This window comes from Carettochelys insculpta, chromosome 23 (genome assembly GCF_033958435.1).
Source record: "Carettochelys insculpta isolate YL-2023 chromosome 23, ASM3395843v1, whole genome shotgun sequence".
NCBI lineage: Eukaryota > Metazoa > Chordata > Testudines > Carettochelyidae > Carettochelys > Carettochelys insculpta.
The window spans coordinates 15,171,497-15,193,885 of record NC_134159.1 but is presented as its reverse complement, the minus strand read 5'-3'; the positions used below and the strand labels follow the sequence as shown (position 1 = coordinate 15,193,885).

The following is a 22,389-nucleotide window of genomic DNA, read 5'->3' as shown; positions in this document are numbered from 1 at the left end:
AGAAGTTATGATTGACTTTTATGAGGACTGGGCAACTGCCAGAGATGCTCAGAGTACAGTCCAAAGAAAAACACTTCTGAATTACATCAGGGGTTGCACAATTCCCGAGACCAATGCACAGGTCCGGTTATCTAGATGCCACCAGAGAAGCAAGAGACAGAAATGCATGCGGTGTAGTTGCTGACTTTGAAACTGTGCCTACGGAATATATCCCACAATCTTTACCTATGCCTCTCTGTTACACACGCCAGCATTAGCTGTTTAGGTCTATGGCCACACGACGATCCCTGATGTGCCTGAATCCATTAAGCACAACAGCTGGGGTCAGTTCTGGCATGTGTCTGGATCTTGTTATGAACTGAGTGGTAAGGTAGGGCGCCGTTCCTGATTCTGGCTACAGTCCCAACATTCTGGTGCCTCTGGGCAGAATTAGACTCTGCAGCAAGATCCTCCTGCATGGATTTATATTCCTCTATAGTCAAACTTACACTGGAGATAGCAGGGGGTTGACTCATCTTCAGTGTCTTCTTTGCCCTGTGCCGTCGATAGCAGAGGATGAGCGACAAGACCATTATATCCAAGAGCAACTCAAACATTTCAACCACCGACAAGACAGAGGACCCAAACCACAAACTCCACTGACTTCCCATGTTGGACAAGAGCAGATTCACCTGTGAATGCGACATAGGAGAATGGAAAGGTTATATGGATAGGCTACACCAGGGCTCAGCAACCTTTCTGAGGCGGAGTGCCGAAATTTGACCTTTTGACCTCTATGTACAGTCCAAGTGCTGGTGATACTTTTTAAAGTCACCAATAGTCCTACTTACAACAGCTTCATTAATAAAGGAAGGTGCAGAGCTTTACTGTTGAGGGGGTAGTTGGTAGCATTAGCTGGTCTTTTGTTAATCCACAGGAAGCCTGGCTTTGAGCAAGCTCCGGGCTGCATGGGGAGGAGGAGCGGGGCTGAGCTCCCACCTTGCATGCCTATGAAAATCTGCTCCCTTACCACTCTTGGCACCTGTTACTGACCCCTGAGCTACACAGTGCAGCTCATGAAATATAAACTTTTTGCATTTCACTAGCAGGTGAATTAGCTATAGATGGGACAACTATGCACTTCATGCATTCGCCAGCTCTAATTTTTGACTTCTTAAGACTTTTCTTATTGAATGCTGCATGCAGATGTGGTCGCCTCATGTCAAAAAAAAAAAAACCTATCTGGGCACTGGAAAAAATTCATAAAAGGGCAACAAAAATTATTAGGGGTTTGGAATGGCTGCCATATCAGGAGAGATTAATAAGACTGTGAGTTTTTAGTTTGAAAGAGACTAAGGGTGGGGGATGTGACAGTGGTCTGTAAAAACATGAGTGCCGTAGAGAACTCCTTTGAGGAATAGCTCAGTGGTTTGAACATTGGCCTGCTAAACCCAGGGTTGTGTGCTCAGTTTTTGATGAGGTTGTTTAGGGATTGGGGCAAATAGACATCAGAGATGGTGCTTGGTCTTGCCAAGAAGGCAGGAGACTGGACTGGATGACCTCCTGAGGTCCCTTCCAGCTCTAAGAGATGTGTATCTCCAATTATTTTTTTAAAAAAAAAGTTATTTACTTGTTCCCATAACACAAGAACTAAGGGTCTACAAATTAACTGAATAAGAAGGTGATCCAAAGCAAACAAAAGGAAGTATTTCTTCACACAATGCACAGTCAACTCGGGGAACTCCTTTCCGGAAGGTTTTGTGAAGGTCAGGACTTTTACAGATTTCAAGAAAGAGCTAGATAAGTTCACGGCGTTCATCACCAGGATGGGTAGGGTTGGTGTCCCTAGCATCAGTCTGTCCGAAGCTGAGAATGGGCTACAAGGGATGGATCACTTAATGATTGCCGGTTCCGTCCATTCTCTTTGGGGCCCCTGACATTGGCCACTGTTGGAAGATGATGATGGAGGCATAGAAAGGGTGGATGGAGCTTTGGTCTGACCTAGTATAGACATTCTTATATTCTTAAATTTTGGGGAAGGAAAAGGTTATTTTCCCCCAGAGAATGAATCCAAAGGGCCAAATGCCACACTGGCAGGAGAGATGCAGAATTCCCTAATAGCCCATTCTTTTTTTTTTCAGGAGGGAGTTCCCAGATCACAGTCTGGGTGAAGAACACTTAACCCATTTCACATGGGCGATGCATGAGCAAATGCCACTCCCTGCCATCCCAGGTCAGCTTCAGACCAGTGAGCTAAAGGTTGAAGACTCCACAGTGCTTTGCTTTGAATCCCAACTTTTTCCAAAACCTTGCCAAATCCAGTGGGAGTTGTGACGTGACATTCAGCTGGGTTCTCTCCCCCAGACAATTAAACCTATTGCAATGCCTGTGCCTGTCCTCAGTGCAAAGCCTGGATCCTGCAAGTCCATAGGCAATGCAGAGTGGGGTGTGCCAGAGCACTGCACTCCAGCCTGAGTGCACAGCAACCTCTGCTCTGCGTCATGTCAATTTTCATGTGGCAAAAGGCTTTTAAACGAGGTTTTTCCGCATACAGATTAATTACAGGTGAATTGTCAGTTGATGGCAAAGTTAGTGTGGCACTGTGTATTTGATAATATCTTCTGACTTTCTTTAACCCCATTCTTCAGGGCATAATCTGATCCCATATGAGGGACAGGGCTGGTTTACGTTACAGGTTAAGGTTGCAATTCCTGCTACGTTAATTACGTAGATAGCATTGTTTTACCTTGATTTGGGCTTCTGCACCATTTTCGCTAAGGGAAGACGACAGGAGCCTGCACTCCCATTGACTTCTCTTAATCCAAATGCGGGACAGGAGTACTCTGGTCAACAGGCGTGCCCTGTAAGTTCCATTTATCATGGCCCCATTAGGCGCCCTAAATCAAACTCCAGAAGATCGACTGCAGCAGGGTCGATTTTCCCCAGTAGTGCAGATGTACCCCTAGGAAGAAAATCTTCCCCATCCATTTGCATTTTATGTCAGAAGCTTCAGGTGTTAGAGTCAGGAATGAAGACTCACACAATGAGCTGATCCAGAACAACTTACTGTGTACACGGGAGACTCCTCCACAGCCCGGTAGCTCAATTGCTGGAAGAAGATATTCACCTTGGCGAGGTCTCTCCTTCAACAGACAATGGGGACAACAAGAAATAGGTTCCCTGCATGTTCTTCCACCACATCTATATTTTGCTTCCAAGTTTGATATTTTTAAACAGAAAAACCCTGCCAGTCAGACTTTGAACTGGGCCATAGGATATCTAGGGATGTATTTAAACGGCTAAACAAAGAAGCCAGATTCAAACCCCAGTTTTTCCAATTGCAATGGGTTCTGGAGCACATCTAAAAATCCTAGTGTAATGCTGACAGACCCTGGTTGCCACCCCTACGGATAGAACTGCAAGCATAGGGTCAAAAGCCCTGCACTCTACCACATAAGCTAAAGGCCAGCTGGCTCTCAGCCATAGAGCAGAGATTTCACTCACCCCCGATGAGGTCTCAGTGCCTCTGGGTACTACAATAGCAATGCAATATTTGGTTGCTAAAGCATTAGACTGCAGAACTGGGATGTCAGATTGAATTCCTGTATTGCTGGGCTCATTGTGCTGATGATCTGGCCAGCAGGCTACAGCCCACACATTCTGGGCACAAGGTCTGCAGAGCAGTGGGCACTGTTGTTTCCCTTCCTTGATGCAAAGCTGTACAACTGTCTGAAGGGAAGTGGAGGCAAAATCTCCACATGGGACATTTAATGCTAGGAAAAGTAGTGAAGGGGACAAATTGAGCCTTATTAGGGGGAGAAGGGATGGGATGTCCTCTCGGATCTCTTTCCATCTTTGACTCCTACAATTTCAAGGGGACAAAGAGTTCAGAACCTGTTCCTACCTGAGGTACCATTGGGTGAAAAATACCTTCTTTTCATGACTAACCTGTTGCAGGTGGAATTAAATCCCTTCTGCCGCCTCAGAATCTGACGGATCCAGTCCTGCAACACCATATTTCACTATTACTGGCATGTTGCTCCTTGGAGCAGGTACCAAGTAACAACTGTGGTCATTTATATGCCTCAAGTGTTCACTAATTTTCCATACTCCTTCTGCCTTGTGGGGGTAGCCACTGCACTTCCTTCCTGGGGCATACCTACCTTAAAGCAGATTTTCCCTCTGAAAACACAAATATTGTTAGCTCCAAAAATGGATCTGGTAAGGCGTTTGAAAGCCTAGGTCTTAAATATAGTGCTCGCCATTTAAAAAAGCCAACAGCACAGCAGTATCCTTTGTCAGGACAGGAAAATAGCCAGACAGTAGCATCTCAGAGATGTGGTCAGCATTCTTAGGCAGCAACCACTAAACTAATTGGGTCTTTCAAAAACACACTGATATCAACTACCATGCAATGCATTTGTACCTACATATGCCTCGTTTTCACACATACTTATCCCCAGGGGAGGTCTCTTTAATACCAGACTGACATTATGTCATGAGGAGAAGGAAGATGCCATGCATAGCCTCACATGGCCACACACACAGAATCTGAGCACCTCACAAACACTAAGGAATTGACCACCACAATAGCCTTGTGAGGTAGACGATCATTAACCCCATTTGATAGGGAACTGAGATGCAGAAAGGTTTAGTGACGTGTCCAAGATCACTCCAGGGGTCTGCGGTGGAACTAGAAATTAATCTGGATCTCTGGAGCCCCCGTACAGTTCCTTAACTGAAATCTACCCAAACCCATTGGCTATTTTGTTTTATTTTAATCCCAGCTTTCTAGCTTATAGACCAGCAGATATTTTGGAGTGTAGACTTTCGTGGGCAAAGACCCACTTCTTCAGATGATGAAGTGGGTCTTTGCCCACGAAAGCTTACGCTCCAAAATATCTGTTAGTCCATAAGGGGCCACAGGACCTCTTGCTGCTTTTGAATATACAGACTAATTTGGCTATATCTCTGATACATAACTTTCCAGTTTGTCTTCTCACCAGTCCTCTCAATATCTTCCAGGTCCTTATGCATGGGTCGCCGGAACCCACGTAGATCCTTGATTCCAACCACTTGGATTGGTCTACTCAATCCTTGTGTCTACATGAGCCCCTTCCTTTCGAAAGGGGCACGTTAATGAGCGAGTTCGAAAGATGCCAATGAGGCTCTGCAATGAGTATGCAGTGCCTCATTAGCATACTGGCAGCCACGGCGATTCGAAAGTGTGGCTTTTTGAATCATGTGCCACCTGTGGAGATGGACCCTTCTGAAAGGACCCACCCCCGGTTTTCAAAAGCCCTTCTTCCTAGGGCTCCTATTCATTGCAAGTATCAGAGGGGTAGCCGTGTTAGTCTGGATCTGTAGAGCAACGAAGGGTCCTGTGGCACCTTATAGACTAACAGAAAAGTTTAGAGCATGAGCTTTCGTGAGTTAACTCACTTCTTCAGATGCTGGTCCTGGAAATCTGCAAGGCCAGGTATAAATAGGCCAGAGTAAGGCTGGGGATAACGAGGTTAGCTCAGTCAGGCAGGCTGAGTTGTATTGTCATCAGTATTGTATTGTCTCACCTCCAGATCTACTGATGACAATACAACTCAGCCTGCCTGACTGAGCTAACCTCGTTATCCCCAGCCTTACTCTGGCCTATTTATACCTGGCCTTGCAGATTTCCAGGACCAGCATCTGAAGAAGTGAGTTAACTCACGAAAGCTCATGCTCTAAACTTTTCTGTTAGTCTATAAGGTGCCACAGGACCCTTCGTTGCTATTCATTGCAGTGCCTCATTAGCATCTTTCGACCCTGCTCATTAACATGCCCCTTTCAAAAGGAAGGGGCTCATGTAGACCCAGCCAATATGACAAACATTTCTAAACACTGTGTATCAATAGTTGCTCTATACTCTACCTGAGACTTTGTCGATGGCCATTTAGCAGTCCCTGCAGACAATTTATACCATGACTCCCTGGAGAGGCACAAGGAAAATTACAATCACTGTGATATAAATATGAATGAGTGCAAGAACATCGTAATCTTTTGCCACATGCAATTTTGGTGGCTCACACTTGAAGCTCTCAGAACCTGAGTGTGTGTTTGTTCCACACACCATCATGCAAGGAATTTCCCATCAGCATCTCTTACGGCAGGCTTGTTAGGGTCTTTGTCAGGACCTTTCAGCAAACAGAAGGCTACGCTCCTGTATCATACCGTACTACAGCTTGAGGAAGAAGGAGAAAAGATTCTTCTTAAACTCTGAAGATAGGACAAAAAGCAAGGGGCTTACATTGCAGCAAGGGAGCTTTAGATTGGACATCAGGAAAAAATTCCCAACTGTCAAGTTGGTTAAGCACTGGAATAAATTGTGGAATCTCCACCCCTGCAGATTTTAAAGATCAGGTTAGATGAACACCTCTCAGGATAGTAGAGAAGGTGTTTGGTCCTGCCATATGTGCAGGGGTCTGGACTTGACCTCCTGAGGTTCCTTCCAGTTCTGTGATTCTATGATCCTGCCTAGAGTTGAGTGCTTTCTACTCCAGCTGACACCAGTAAGAGCTGGGGGCCTGCACTTAAGAAGGGTGCAGTTGTGGATTCTGACGACTCATGAGTGACTGATTCTGATTCTGGGCATAGCCCCAAGTATGCATGACCAGCCAAGGTGTCGACAAGCCTCAAAGCAGAATCCTTCCTCCCTCTGCAGCAGTGACTCACCAGCACGGTTTGGGACACTTGTTGAAACAGTTGAGATGATGATCTGCCAGCCTGTTGTACAGCTGGTAGAAGCACTGACCTAGAGGAGGAAATGAGGAGGAACAGACTCAGATGACTCGCCAGGAAATATGCTGTCCAAACTCTGGGACAGTCTGGTCCACCCGGGCACACAACTCCCTCTCTGCATGAAGAGTGCTTGCTTTTGTCCCACCCCTCACGAATGGCTGCAGATGGCTTGGATAATTTCCTGCCTGAGTGCCAGGGTCTGTCTCCACTGAGGGCTAAGCATTTAATTTGAAGAACTAGTGCATGAGTTACTCAGAGAGACATCAGCTCAGAAAAAGCAGAAAGAGGTTAATTTTCCTTCTGTGAATGGAAACGGTCAGACACAACCCTTATTATTCTACTACTACTTAACCCTCATACCCCTTGTGGAGCTCCTCCACTTCATTCTGTCTTGGGACACACTTTCTAGCTGGCCCCAATTGTTGTCCTTCAATCTCATTATTCAGTGTAGACGGCTTGGCCACAGGTTTGGCTTTGGCAATGCATATAATTTTTTTTCTTTTGGCACACTGCTTTCCTCTGGGGAAGCTGGTGCTTAATAGCATCAGGATATGTAATTAGCCTGCTTGCAACATGCAGTGGGGGTTGGCCTTGGCCTTCCCAGCATTCTTCACAAGAATAGGCAGCAGGATAAGAACATCTATACTGGGTCAGACCAAAGATCCATTTAGCCCAGTATCCTGTCTTCTGAGAATGACCAAAGCCAGATGCCCCAGAGGGCGTGAATAGATCAGGTAACCACCAAGTGATCCCAACCCTGTCATCCATTTCCAGTTTCTGACAAACGGAGGCTAAAGACACCATTCCTGTCCTCCACAAATTTAGCTAGTTCTTTTTCAAGCCCCGATAAAGTCCTGGATTTCACAACATCCTCTGGCACAGGTTGACTGTGTGCTGTGTCAAGAAAAACTTCCTTTTGTTTATTTTAAACCAGCTACCTATTAAGAAGTTGGGGGACACCAAATTAAATTATGTTACGGGAACAAGTAAATAACTTTTTCTTATTCACTTTCTCCATACCTGTCATGATTGTATACACCTCTATCATATCCCCCCTCAATCTCCTCTTAAGGGATCCAGCCCAATTTAGTCTACTTGGGAAGAAGATTCTTATCACTCCCCCGCCCCCCGAACTCTTTGAAAGACAGACAAATATCAAGTAAAGCACCAGACTAGAATTAAAATCCCCCCTCTTTATAATTTAGGCAGAAACATTGTCCTATGGCAAAAGGCCAGTGAATTATCTTACAGGTTGAACCTCTCTCTTCCGGCACCCTCGGGATCTGACCAGTAATGGATGAGAGAATTTGCTGGACCAAGGGAGGTCAATATTTTCTAGCACATTAGCAGTCGTTCCACTGTTTACTGGGCTCTTAGAAGACATCTAGGGGGCAAATTACAGCTAAGTAACAGCCCAGAACCCTGAGAGCCTGGCCTGGTGGCTGTAAACAAACTTTATGGGACTGCGGGAAACTTGGCCAGACCCGTGATAAGTGGTTGTCTGGCTAACTAAAGTCGTGCCGGATTATGGATGCTGCCAGAAGAGAGAGTTCTGAGTTAGAGAGGTTCAACCTGTACCAGCTGATGCTAGACAGTATCTGTTCAACTGCATAGTAGTCCAGCAATAACCTGAGAAGCCCTGTATTTAGAAACCTTTTCTAGCTGGAGCTATTTCTAGCAGGTCGGGGCAAGATTGCATGCCTTGTGCCATTACCCCATCCAGGATGCTTGTTGTAGTCACAGAATTCGGCGCCAGGAGGCAGTGGGTAGTAATAGTAGCCACAGCCGCAGCTTTCAATCATTTTGTGCTGGAAGCAGGAATGCAAGCAAGCCTGAAAAAGCAGAATGCAGGATAAGTCTGAGGCTCTTTGGGTGTGCAACTTGGCTTCCTAACAGCTTTTGACTGCTGGAGAAGAACTGCAGCTCTTCGCCATTTGTGAGAATACATTTGTATTCCCACGGCCGAATGGGGGAGGAAGATTTCAAATATATGTACCTCTGGGGTGGGCTCTTGAAAGGTATAATTGAGAGATTCACAGAGCATATCATAAATATTGCAACCTTCCAAAGGATGAGGGTTTATCAAACATAATAACAACTCAAGAGCACAAGAATAGCTGTAGTGGAAAAGACCCCAAAAGACTGCTTCCCATGCAGTACTACAAGTAGGTACAACTCCAGTGCTCTGTGTACAAGGGCCACCCAATAAAATAAGCTGTCATGTTGCACATGTGAAAGCGACTTCTGGAAGGATGGCCTCTGTGTTACCTGCTACCTTTTAACTCATTGCCCTGTCAAGCCCCTGGGAGGTCATTTGGGTTTGAATGTGTCCAGCCATCTGCTTGGACAGTACCTGCAGTGTGTAGGAACTGTTGTACAGGACTTTAATCTCCACATCTTCTCCATCCACTGTGCATTTTCCATAGTTCCCACCCAAGCGATGCACCTCATCCTGTGGATTCGGAGCAGAGGTGTATACAATTACAGAGTGTTGATGCAGAGCTGCAAATGCAGCAGTCACGTTGCCTAATGTGGAATAACACCCAGTACCTGGCCTGACAAGCTACAATCCTAACACACACAAGACAAACAGTCCTGTGGCGCTTTAGAGACTAACAAATACAAAAAAATATCTTCAATAGGAGCCTGGACTTGGTGACCTCTGGAGGGCCCTTCCGGTTCTATGTTAGGACTATGTGACTAAATTATTAAGCCATGAGCTTCCTCCGACGGGGTCTGGAGACAGAGAAAGCAAGTCAAGTGTTCAGGTCACAGGCGATGTGTGGCGGTATAGGGGGCCGCATGAACTCCGTGTTGGTGCTCCCTCTCCTGCAGTCTCTGTCAGTGGCACATCACTTCTGTTGAGTGCAGGGGCAGGTCTGGCCCTCCCTTGGGGCAGCCTAAAAGCAGTTTGAGTTTCCTAGGTCACTCCAGGGGTGAGGGAACTGCCCTGCACCCACCAGAATGGTGATGAAAACGGTTTCTTCTGTCCGCACCCCCATATCCACCCTAGCATGTTTTGTGTCATTAACGTGCATTTCTAACAGGGCTCTTGTTTATTATGTCATCCGGTGGGGGAGCCTCACAGGGGCAACACAAGGGAGCTCACAGGGGGGTCAAGTGCATCCCCAGCATCCCCAGTCCCCCCTGCACCCACCATTGGCCGTGTACCTGGAGGAAGAGAAAGGGGTGGGGCACGGGCAGAGAAGGGGCATGCAGCTGCTGGCCACCTCCAGCTCCTAACACCAGTTGCAACTGTATCCGCCTCTCCCCCAGGCTGAACTGGCAAGGGAGCCAAATGGCTGCACAGGTTTTGTGACAATACAAATACGTTGCTCTTCCCCGACACGCTCACATCCCTTTACAGCCATTATCGGAAGAGTTAAGCATAGAACCCAGGTGTCCTCGCTCTCAGGCCCAGGGCCCAACCACAAGGCCCCTCTCCCCTCGTGACCTTCCAGCACCCTCCAGAACGGAGAACGCGCCGAGGAGAAATGAAGCCTCTGAGCCCGGCCTGCCCACCTGCCGGATGCCGATGTTAGTTACGACCCCTGGTCTGATGTCGAACTCCTCATGCTCGAGGAATGGCGTTTGATTGTGGTTGTGGATCATCACTTGCACGCCTGACACCGTAGACAGCAGCGGGAGGCGATCGTTCTGCTCCGCTTTCAGGATAAGGGAGAGCCCTGCAGACACAAGGAGAGGAAAGCATCTGTTTAAACTGCAACTCAGTGGGGGTATGGCCTGGGAAGCGATGTCATCTGTCGCATCCCCAACGTGTCTGTAGGTGTTAGATGTTGTACTACAGAGCATGCATTGCTAGATGCTTGTTCTGTAGTACAGTGCAAAGATGGGCTGTGTTCCATTTGCTCTGGAGTGGTTAATTTGCTTTGTTTTCTTCCTTGGGCGGGTGGTAAATAACGTACCATAGGAAATTCCAGGTTTTGTGGCTTTCCAGAAGGGGTCTGTCCCCTCTCGGTTGAAAGTATAGCAGCTTCCATAGACTGGGTGATGAAAATGAAAGTAGTCCCTGCAAGCACAAGAGTTGAAATATTATTAGTTATGATTGAAACACCCCCCCCACCACCACACTATTAGTGTAATGTGGCAGTGCCTAAATCCTCCCAAATATGCCAGTGATCCCACTGTGCTCAAACACAGAATGAAAAGACAATCCAAGAAGAGTGACAGTCACCTAACATACTCTGCCTGTGCTACTTTCATACAATAAAAAAACCTAAACAATACATTGATGAGCCGCCACTATTCATAAGTAACAGAGACCTGTCAATCCCCATCGTACCTATAACTATTTCAGGATTAGAGGGGTAGTGGTGTTAGTCTGTAGCTTCACAAATAACAAGCAGTCCTGTTGCGCCTTAAGAGACCAACATTCATTTGGTTGTGAGCTTTCATAGGTAAAATCCACTTCATCAGACGAAAATGAAGAGAGAAAACAGAATCTAGGGTTCATATCATGGGATGGGGGGAGGTTTCTGATACTAGCAGGACCATTTAATGAAGCAAATGAAGTAGGATGTGTCTCATCCCTGTGAATATCAAAGGTGGAGAAACTGCCCTTGTAACACATACCTAGAGGGAGGTCAATATGGTCTAGCAGTAATATTGACTCTTCCAATGCTTATTGAGGTCTTAGAAGATATTTAGGAGCAAATTAGAGCTAAATAACAACACAGAACGCAAAGCCAGGACTGGTGGCTGGAAACAAGCTATGTGGGCCTGTGGAAAAATTGCCCACACCCATGATAAGTGGACATCCAACTAATTACAATCAAGCCAGACCACAGATGTTGTCAGACCAGAGAGAGACAGACTAGACGTTCAACCTGTGCTAACAATTAATTAAATACACTTTTACTTATATAACGCTTGCCTTCTGAGGCTCTCCAAGTCTTCACAAAGCTGGAAAAGTATTATTTCCATTATACAGATGGAAAAGCAAGGCATGGAGTGATTAACTGAATACCAAGTGAGTGGTTGTGGCAGGAGCAGAACCAGGAGTCTTGACTTCATTTTCCCCGCTGTAACCACTAACTAGTCTCACTGTCTCCAAGGGCTCAGATTTAAAGAAAAAATATGGCTTCTCCAAACCCCCTCCTTCATTTCTCATGTGCTCTAATAGTTCACCAGGCGATGGGCACCCACACTAAAGCTAATCAGCCTCAAATCACACACGGTGTAACTTTATAAGACGTGTTTTTCTTCTACACATAAAAGCTGGAGGTGAGTTGTCTCTGTTAATTCCATCTCTCTCATTGCCTGAGACCAAATTCAGGTCAATGTCCTAACTTCAAGACTGAATTTAGCTCTTGACCTCCAGTGATTTACTGGGCACACAAAACTTTCTCTAAGAGCCCTTCAGCAAACATTTCCTTGCTGTTCTTTGTATGAGCATTTCATATGTTTTGTGGTTAGGATATGACCGGACCCAAGCACATGCTGGCATGTACAACCTTGGCTACGCAAAAGGAACAGCCAGTGCAATAACACTGAATTATAGAGACCGCAATCAGCTACAAAGGACATGATGATAACCCTGCATAGCTTCTTCACTGTCACTGAGTTTATGGCCAGAAGGGACTATTAGATCCTGCAGTCTGAGCTCCTTCTATCCATGGCATTTCACACAAATAACCCTGTAGTGAACCAAAAGACTATAGGCACTTGAAGACTGAAAGTAAAAGCCTATGTAAACTATGTGCCACAGGCAAAGAACAGGAGTGACCAAAGTCCTCTAATTAATGCCTTGAAGAATTGTGTAGGGGAAATATGTCCAGGTGACCCCAGCAGGTGAAGTACGTTCCATGTTGTAGCTGAAGGCGGAGAAGGGAGAGGTGAAGAAAAAAAAAAACAGCAAAAGACAAACAAACCCGAGGTCCTGGCCTAGCAAGCATGCTGAGGGTAATGCAGGCAAACCTGTTCTCCCATGCCCTACAAAAGATGGGGGTGAACAGGTAGGTTCATGCACACACACAGATTCCCAGCCCAGAAGGGTGCAAGGCATTCCTTTGTAAGCTTGGGAGCTGCTGAGTGCTTTTCCAGTACTGTACCCAACAGCCTCCTCGATAGGATCACATTGAGATATAATAGGCTGCCCTGGTTGCGTAACTGCGCTTTTCCATGAGCTGGCCTGGTGGTGTGGCAGAAGTGCCATCTTCTGGGGGGAGGCAGGACTTTCCAGAGGCAAGCCAACAGAACACCAATCCATGTTTCTGACATGGTTGCAATTATCCTCACAGGCCCATGGCCACAGGAAAATCTTAGTGAGGTTAGGTCATTCATAGTCAGCTGCCCGTTTGCAGTTCCAATGTCTGTTTCAAGGAGGTACTGTGCTCTGCTGATATCTGAAATTCAGGAAACCAGGATTCTCTCCATGACCCACACTGGCTTGCTGGGTAACCTTGGACGAGTCAGGTCACCGCTCTGTGCTCCATTCCCCCTTTGTAAAACAGGGACATCAGTCCCTTCCACCTTTGGTCAGCACTTTCAGAGCATCGGATTACTGGTACTGTATATAAAGCACAAAGTAGTATTGCTAGACTACAGCCAGAGCCGTAGAGACCTTTGTTCAAACCTGTTCATTGCCCTAAAGAAGTTACCCCGGATAAATATTTGACCATATGATTTCATAAAACTGCCAGGTCTCATTTGTTTCAGGTACTTGGCTGCTCCTAGCTGCTAGAGAATTTATTTCCCTAGCTCAGACCTGAGGATTGGTGGATTCCATGCTGAGGGGTTTGCCATTCCCATGGTATGCATATTCCTTCTCAGGGCAGAGTTGGTGAGCTCATGGGCAGTGCAATCAAATTATTTTCCTCACGGGGCAGATTTGCATTTGTTTTATTGGACTGTTGTTGCACTGTGGTGCAGCCTCTTGGTTCAAGTGCCAAGGAGGATTGGCTGGCTGTGGGGGTGGGGTTGACTGTTGCTTTTACCTCTGTGGACACAGGAATCAAGTCAGAAATATGCCACACAAGCGAAATGAGTGGAATCATTTGAAATGACCACTGCCACACCCTGCACTCTGCCGGGGGGAGAGTTTTGAATGACCAGAGCAGAGCTTCAGAGCAGGTCAGGATAAAAGGGGTGCATTTGGCAAAGTTCTATAAGTCCTTTGCTGTGGGTACAGGAGAGTGAAAGTGAAGATGCCTAGCTAACGCAACCAGATGCTCCTTATGACCACAAGGGCCATGCTGTGGGGGCCATGCTGCACTTCCTAAACTGCCAGGCACAGCCCATGTAAGCCAGCATATTGGTTTTGCAAAGAGGCACTCACTAGTCCCCAGGTGTGGCAGTATCTCTGGCCAGGCACTATAATCCGCATTGCACAGGTGTTACTGGAAGGATTCAGCCTCTTGGGTTTGACAGCTTCACTGAGAGCTCCCCACAGCCATGATCATCCTTCCGAATGCCAGAGGTCAGTGGTGTCAGTCAGAGATGTCCTGGCTCACCTCTGTGAAAAATTACTGGAGAGTTCAATTCAGAGGAATGCCCATGCACCCTTCTGCCTACATTTCCCTGCTAGTTTAAACCTGTGAGGCTGGTTTCCTCTGGCATAAAGAGGAAGGTTTGAGATGCTGTCACTGATGTCACCTGGCCCTTATGCTCATCACTGGACAAGTCTGTCTGAAGAACATGCTGCACTGCTCTTTCTGCTCTGTTGAAGCAGAGATTTTTATGGTGTTCTGTTCTCTTGTTTCCCTGGTAATGTTTCAATCTTGGGGCAGTCCAGCTTGGAGCTTTGTTGTGCCAGCTTTTGGAGCAGGTGATATTTTCCTCCCTCCAGCAGAAACTAGATCCTCTCTGACTCCAGGAGGCTTCGAAGGCAGGAGCCGCTTATGAAAAATTGTAAAGCCTCAGGCCATTTGTTGCTGATTTGAATGTCTGCTTTTCTTTTGAGGTCAGCCCTGCTGTCCCTTTGCCGTATGGTAGGAGGCCTTGTGTCTACATTAATTTTACTACAGGCCATGAGCAACTAGTTGTGGAGGGTCCCCTCAACACTAACACAAGGGGGAAATCCACAACTGCTGCTTTCTACACCAGTGTGATCCTTTATCTTGTCCCCCTTGTCCAAATGCTCTGTTCAGCTGTGGCCACACTAATAGCTACTCATCTGAGAGCTGGCCTATTCAAAGGGGCAGAGGAGGAGAGCAGAGACCCCCAGCATGCCCACAATGCAGTTTTCCCTATCAAAAATGAATTACTGGTATTTAATAACAGCAATAACAATATGCAGCAGCTCCTGCTGCAGCGTGGCAGACCTGAGGTCTGTGCACGGGGCTTTTCTGTAGAGGCATCCCAACTCTTTGCCATGCATGAAGATACAGTGGCATTCCACTTGCTCCTGCTAGGTTTATCAAGGGGGTTGGGAGTCTTCCCTAGGGTGGAAGAAAAAACTATGAAGTGGGACGGGGAGAGTTCTGCCAAATTCGTGAGAACGATCAAGCTGAGGTTTATGTTTGTCTTCTCATGAACTATCAATAAAGCCAACCCTGGACAGTATCTGGAGGGTCAGATAACGGGGTGTCAATTGCCACAGTGCCACTGAAGTCAAGCTGCAACAGTTTGCTCCTGCTGAAGATTTGTCCTGAAGATCTGTGTGCTAACAGGCAAAAAAGACACAACCCCTTCTGCTTACAGGTGTCTTTTGGCCCAGAATCTCAAAGCATGTGATACCCATTCACAGCTCTAGCCACACCACCCACTGCAAGGCAGGTGTGTATTGAATGGGAAGCAACTGTTTAGAAAGAAGCACTGCAGAAAAGGATCTATGGGTTGTAGTGGACCACAAGCTAAATTTGAGTCAATATTGTGATGTTGTTGCAAAAAAGAGCAAATATGATTCTAGGATGCATTAACTGGAGTGTTGTGAGTAAGACATGAGAAGTCATTCTTCCGCTCTACTCTGTGCTGATTAGGCATCAAATGGAGTATTGTGTCCAGTTTTGGGCACCACTTTGCAAGAAAAATGTGAAGAAACTGGAGAAGTTCCAGAGAAGAGCAAAAAGAATGATTAAAGGGCTAGAGAACATGAGCTAGGAGGGAAGATTGAAAGAATTGGGCTAGTTTAGTTTAGATAACAGAAGACTGTGAGGGGACAGGATAGCAGTTTTCAAGTGGCTAAAAGAGTGTTACAAGGAGGAGGGAGAAAAAAATATTTTCCTTACCTCTAAGGATAGGACAAAACTGCAGCAAGAGACATTTAGGTTGGACATTAAGAAAAACTTCCTAATTGTTAGGGTGGTTAAGCACTGGAATAAATTGCCTAGGGAGGCTGTGGAATCTCCATCACTGGAGATATTTATGACCTGGTTACATAGACAATTATTAGGGATGGTCTAGACAGTCCTTGGTCCTGCCGCGAGGGCAGAGTACTGGACTTAAAGACCTCTTGAGGTCCTTTCCAGTTCTAGCGTTCTATGGTACCCCAATTTCAACATGAATGGACAGAGAAATGAAGTGATTTGTCCAAAGATCACACAGCAAGATGGTGGATGAGTTGGGAACAAAACCCAAGAATTGGCTCCTGACCTTGTACTCTAGCCACTTGACCATTTAAACCATGAGACCAGTCCACTGCTCCAACAGGTAGACTAATTAATATCCTCTCCCTTGTACTGAGAAAAAATCACTCCCTTTATTATAACTATGTGAAAATTCTCTGGTCAAATCAACCTCCATATCCTTCCTTACTAGAGAGGAGCTGTCTGCCCATACAGGCATCAAAGCAGTTGTTTCCTGTTATTAACTGCCAAGTGTGCAGGTGTGCCAGGCAGGAGTGTCAGCAAGGCATTAAATCAACTTCGACAAGAACAAGCAGCTACTGCATCTTGTGGGGGAGGTGGGGATGGGAAGGGGAGATGACGAAACAGGCCCGTATGTTGGGATTTCTGTATGTGGGTGGGTGGGGTGTGTTTTTTGTAAAAGTGGACCGCAATTTTTTAAATATACAGGAATTTACAACAGTCATGCAATGAGTGTGCATAAGAGAGGTTAATGAAAAATTTGAGGGGAAACAGTGATTGGGAAAATTATTTTGTTATAACATACTAAAGATTTATACAGTAATAAAGGTTTAAAGAAATTACCTTCTGGGATCTTGCTGTATAATCATGAATGAAATACCATATTTCCTCCTCCATTCTCCTTTTCCTGTTGCTAGCTGCCAAGGGCATTCTGGGAAATGTAGTTCCTTCCCTGCTCCAGGTTCAGCTTTCTAGGCAAGGAGCTGGTCAAGGAACTACAGCTCCCAGGGTGCCTTGGGTTCCCCCTCATGTCCTGAAGACTCCCCCTGCACAGTGCAGCAGGGAGGAAGGGAGAGAAACTTGACCTGGGGGAGTGCATCTGCACCCTTTCCACCTACCCTGCATATGGGCCCATGAAACTAAACTTTTGTCTGAGCTTTAACAATGGCTCTCATTTAATCCAGCTGCCCAACATGAGCAGCCCTGAACGCGCTCAGCTCAGCTTTTTCCTTGCAAGCTCTGTATAATTCCCAGGTAGATGAGAAAGGATTCCTTTGTACTCTCCTAACCCACAATCACCCACTTGGCAAGTATTTACCTTTTTCTGCAGGGGACCCCATCATAACGGCAAGCATAGACCAAGTCTTCTATATGGTCTTCATGAGAAGAAATGTTGATTATAAGAGGCACCTGGGACATGATATTCATATAGTGAAACTTGTACCACTCTTGAATGGCATCTACTCCAGACGAGTAGGCCTTGTAGAAACAATTACCACCTGTAGCATTGCACTGGGGAGAAAAGAAAAGGAGAGAGGAAATCAAAGCCACAGGAGCACTCCAAGGACATTGTAAGCAGCAAGATGGTGTTGTTAAGAACAATGGAGGTGAGGGGAATTTCTGTCTTGGCAGTAGGTGAACCATGGGGACAGTCCAGTGACTGAGAATACAGCTCAGCCTCAGAAGACCATGTTAGGCAAGTCCCCGAGACTCTTGCTGGAGTCACTCGTTGGACAGGACAAGGTCTAGGAGCATTGTTTGTAATTACCATGGCAGAAGAAGTTGGTGGAGGCATTCTTACCACTCATGAATCATGGGTCAAAGCCTGAAGTGCTCTCACTTCACATTAAGTCCTTAGCCAGGGCAACACCAGCTCTTGGCAGTAAACATCAGCCTGAGTAAGGACCTCAAGATACAGCCCAGTGATAATAAGTAAGTCAAAATAAAATTGCTTGGGCATCTCACACCTGGTTAGCATCACTTCCTCACTGGCTTTGAATTCCATGTCTCCTACGTACCCATGTTACAGATGAAGAAATTGAGGCACTGAGAGATTAAATGACTTTTCTGGCATTGCAGATCTATTATCTCCATGTGTTGCATTGTTCATATCCGACTGCCATATCTAACTGTCCATCTACTGCATTTTTTTAAACACACCCATTATTTCTCTCCTTCGCTGTACACACACACATTTATAGTTGTTTGTTCTCTCCATTCTGGTATTGCTGGAAGGATCTTGCAAAAACATGGACTGCAAAATTAATGTGGCATCTAACCCAGTTGCTAGCTAACTATACAAGATTTATCTATTGACATCCCTTGAAAGACAGTTGCTATTGAGGAACTCCTTGTTACTACTGTCCCCTCTCTCTACAAGAGTTTCAAAGGTAGGATAACGTGTAAACAATTACGTTTGGAACAGGATCTGCCCAGATAGCATCAGACCCTTCATTAGGTGCTACTGTTCAAATGCACCTACATTCCATTTAATCTCTGTTGCAGGGTAAGTTCAGCTTGTCCCATGGGTTGGATGGATTATTTAAGATTCCACAGAAGCTTGGTTACACTTACCAACTTAAAACCCACTTTGAAATGTTTTCTTCTGGACCCAGTATCAGGTTCCTTCAGCATCACCAGTGAAACATGGTAGTTCAGTTGGAAACTGGATCTGGTCAGATTGGCAGACACTCCTGTTGTCAAGTCCTTCACTTTGATACCTTTTTTATCACGGGAGGGAAAAATTGAAGTTTTGTAGCCATACAAATCAGCTATTGCTTCCTCTGCCATTTGGTCCAACTGGGCTAGTTTCTCACTCACTAGTTCAAACCTATAGGGGGACAGAAATAATGGAAGGGTATAATTGTCTATTTGTACACTTACATGATGTCTTTTAATGTTGGTGAAAGTTTAACATCCAGCTCACATCGGTCCTTGGTATCTTTGTTGGAAAGGCCACTTAGAGTGGTGAGCAGAATGTATCCAACATTTTCAAAGACATTATGACATATATCAAAACAAAAAGCAGTTAACTAGCACTTTAAAGACTAGCAAAATGGTTTATTAGGTGAGCTTTCGTGGGACAGACCCACTTCTTCAGACCATAGCCAGACCAGAACACACTCAATATTTAAGGCACAGAGAACCAAAAACAGTAAGCAAGGAGGACAAATCAGAAAAAGATAATCAAGGTGAACAAATTTTTGTCCTCCTTGCTTACTGTTTTTGGTTCTCTGTGCCTTAAATATTGAGTCTGTTCTGGTCTGGCTATGGTCTGAAGAAGTGGGTCCGTCCCACGAAAGCTCACCTAATAAACCATTTTGCTAGTCTTTAAAGTGCTACTTGACTGCTTTTTGTTTTGATAGTGTATAGACTAGCACAGCTTCCTCTCTGTTACTATTATGACATACAGGGTAATTTCCTGCCATATCTTTACAAATCCTTGCCTTATTGTTTAATTATGTTAATGCAAATTAAGTTAATTATCTTTATGCATTAATGTGGGCTGGGATGGCAGCTTCTCTGTGTGGGAGGTGATCCAAGACTTGGATGATCAAAGGACTGTATGGAACAATGTACCAGACCAGAAAAGGCTTTTAGGATAATATTGTTGAATGCAGATTTCCTGGGAAATACCCATGAGGAGGTGAATGCAAAGTTACCCACCTGCAATTATGCAAAACTCAGCCTTTTAAAATGATGCCTTGTAGAATGGGTCGTTGTTGGCTAATTGCCTTTTATGTGAGGCCAAGATCAAAGGCCCAGGCTGTATAAACTAAAGAGGGAACTATTCATGGCTGTTCTGGATCTGAATTGGAGACAGTTGTAACCACAGGGAAAACCAAAGCGTGGCTCTTGAAAGACCAAGGTGACCATCCTTCCCATTTTTACTGGGACAGTCCCGTATTTAAGCTGTCTCATAAAGATCCCAACATTTTAAAGAAAATAAGCAAATTATTCCATATTGTGCAGGGGTCCTGTTCCCTGGCACCCAGTGTCTTGGGACAGCAGGCCTCACTGCTAGGGACCTCCTCCTTGGGGCAGTTGCCCCATACTCTGGCACCCAAGGTGGCAGCTCCTGCTACCAGGTAGCTCCTTGAAGGGGCAGCTGCCTCATTCCGTGGCATCCCACACCTCACAGAGGAAGCTTCTGTTGTGGGATGCTCCTCCATGGGGCAGCTACCCTGTTCCCTGTCCTCCTGACTCCACCAGGAGGCTGCAGAGTCCCCCTCCCTGGTGCCTCACTGAGGGACAACAGTCCCCATTGCTGAGGAGCCCTGACACGGAACAACAGCCCTCCATCTCCAGAGGCCGGTGTCCTGTATTTGCTATAGGGCAATGTGCTCACCCTATGAAAAACTAATCACTAGCAGAGTCCAAAGCTGGACTGGTGGTGACCTCTGGGAAGCTTATCAGCATGTGCGCTTTTATTATTTGTATTGTGTTTTCTCTGCAATGCTTCCGCCAGAAGAATAAATGTGCTTGCTTATAAACTGCTGGATGGATCTTTGTAACTGCTGGCAACTACAACTGTTCATAGCCTTGGGATGAGAAAGCAAAGTGCGGACACTGGCCCATTTAGGCAGTCTGGCTTGCTAGGAATACCACAGTGTAAGCCTGAAAGTCTGCAGCCTGGGAAACCCTGGTCAGGAGGGAGAGCGTAACAGGTCCACACGCAAAAGAGGTGGTGGCTGAGGATCTGGGAGCCTAGTGTAGGTCCTCTTGTTATACCACAGAGAGTGAAATACAGAGGCATTTGCCTTGAACTGTGCAAGAAATAGTACAATATTTCTATTTGTGGCTCAATTTCCAAATTAGGCCTCACATTCAATGCTCGGATTTGCAGCTGTTCTGTTCTGGGCTGCACAAACAGGCATTTCTGTAAGCAAGTTAGGTAACTACTACAAGAGAAAGAAGTGCATTCTACATAATCTGAATGTAAGTGAATGAACCTTTGGCACTGAACATCTAGCCCCCAGCCTGGGATGTATGTGAACACTTCTAGGGAAGTCAGTAGGACTCTCCCTACACAGAACTACTTGCATGCAGAAGTGTTTTTGGAAGAGTGGGTTTTAGCTAGCAATTAGATATCACATCCTGTCCAGCAGCAGTGATCTGTTGATTAGATACGAAGGACTTAACAGCAGCTAGCTACATAATTCATGGCAAAAGTACTTTTTCCAATACAGAAAATCAATTAGTGATGTCAAAGCAGCCCTACAGATCAGCTCCTCTAATCCTGAATCAGCACTGAGAGTAAGTAAACTACTATGCACCATCCTTCAGGCCATAATGAAGTCTGACACCACATCCAGATTGAAACTAAAGTTGTTGCTTTCCCATTCAATCTGGGGTCCAATCTCCAGCCCAGATCTGCACTGATAAAGTTGTTTCACCCTATCTCAATCCATGTCCACGCCCCAATCAACAATGACAAAACCTTGGCAGCCCACCCCCAAATGTTGCTCTACCTGTATGGGTCCAGATTGCAGACTGTAATGGCTGGAAACATCTTGGGCTCTGAGTGAACTGACATGGTCATGATGACTGGGTAAGTCCAGTACTGGCTGAAGAGAAGAGCAAATTGCCAATACAGCATCCCAAAGCTAGCCAGGAAGAGCAAGGTCCAGAAAGCTGTCTTCATCTTGTTGCTGCTCGAGCACACGAGGCGGACTGTGCCATGGATGGTGGTGTTCTTACAGAAGAACTCAAACATGTCCTTGAAGGAGCTGTAGAACTCAATGAGGCCTTCATCCTCCCTTTCTTCATTTACCCAGTTCTGCTCCATCCTCTAAGTCTGTTGCAGTTCAAAAAGAAAACAAAAAGCTCTTGTGAGCCCATGAGAACCAAGAGGCTTGCTTCCCATCTCTCAATACCGTGCAGAGGATGGGTTTCATCACCACTGCAACAGTGGAAGGACTTGGTGCTCACACAAATACAGATTGGTCCTTGCTAGTCCAGCCACTCGTTACCTGACCGGGGCCAAACCAGTGAATTTGCCAGACCACGAGAAGTCAACATTGGCTATCAGAATCACCAACATTTCCACTGCTTACTGGGCTCTAAGAAGACATTTAGGCATGAATTACAGCTAAAGAACAGCCATTGGGAACCAGTGGTCAAAATGTTACATCGTCCCCTCCCAGAATCGGTATCTATTATGCTACCAAGACAAAAATTTGCTGGAGGTGATCATTCACGGATCACTTCATTTAGCAGAAGTTATCAATATAAATGTTACAGAAACTTTGATCTGGAGGCACCCAACTAGGATTGTTGATTATTATTAATGAGCACTTCCAGGTTGATCAGCTATCCCAAGTCTCTTTAAAACAATAAAGACCCTGCAAAATAAATGTAGAAGCACGTC

At 45.8% G+C, this 22,389-nt stretch overlaps 1 protein-coding gene across 1 annotated transcript; it reads right to left on the bottom strand.

The window, feature by feature from the left end:
• Nucleotides 1-305: 305 nt before the first annotated feature.
• SCNN1D (sodium channel epithelial 1 subunit delta) lies at nt 306-21,807 on the bottom strand. The gene is made up of 12 exons (XM_074975658.1): nt 21,491-21,807; nt 18,594-18,849; nt 17,338-17,531; nt 10,680-10,783; nt 10,276-10,439; nt 9,107-9,205; nt 8,468-8,585; nt 6,688-6,766; nt 5,887-5,944; nt 3,928-3,983; nt 3,047-3,122; nt 306-671 (listed from the first exon to the last, which is right to left on the bottom strand). Exons 1-12 carry the CDS (start codon nt 21,805-21,807, stop codon nt 306-308), a joined length of 1,887 nt encoding a protein of 628 aa, XP_074831759.1.
• Nucleotides 21,808-22,389: the final 582 nt, after the last annotated feature.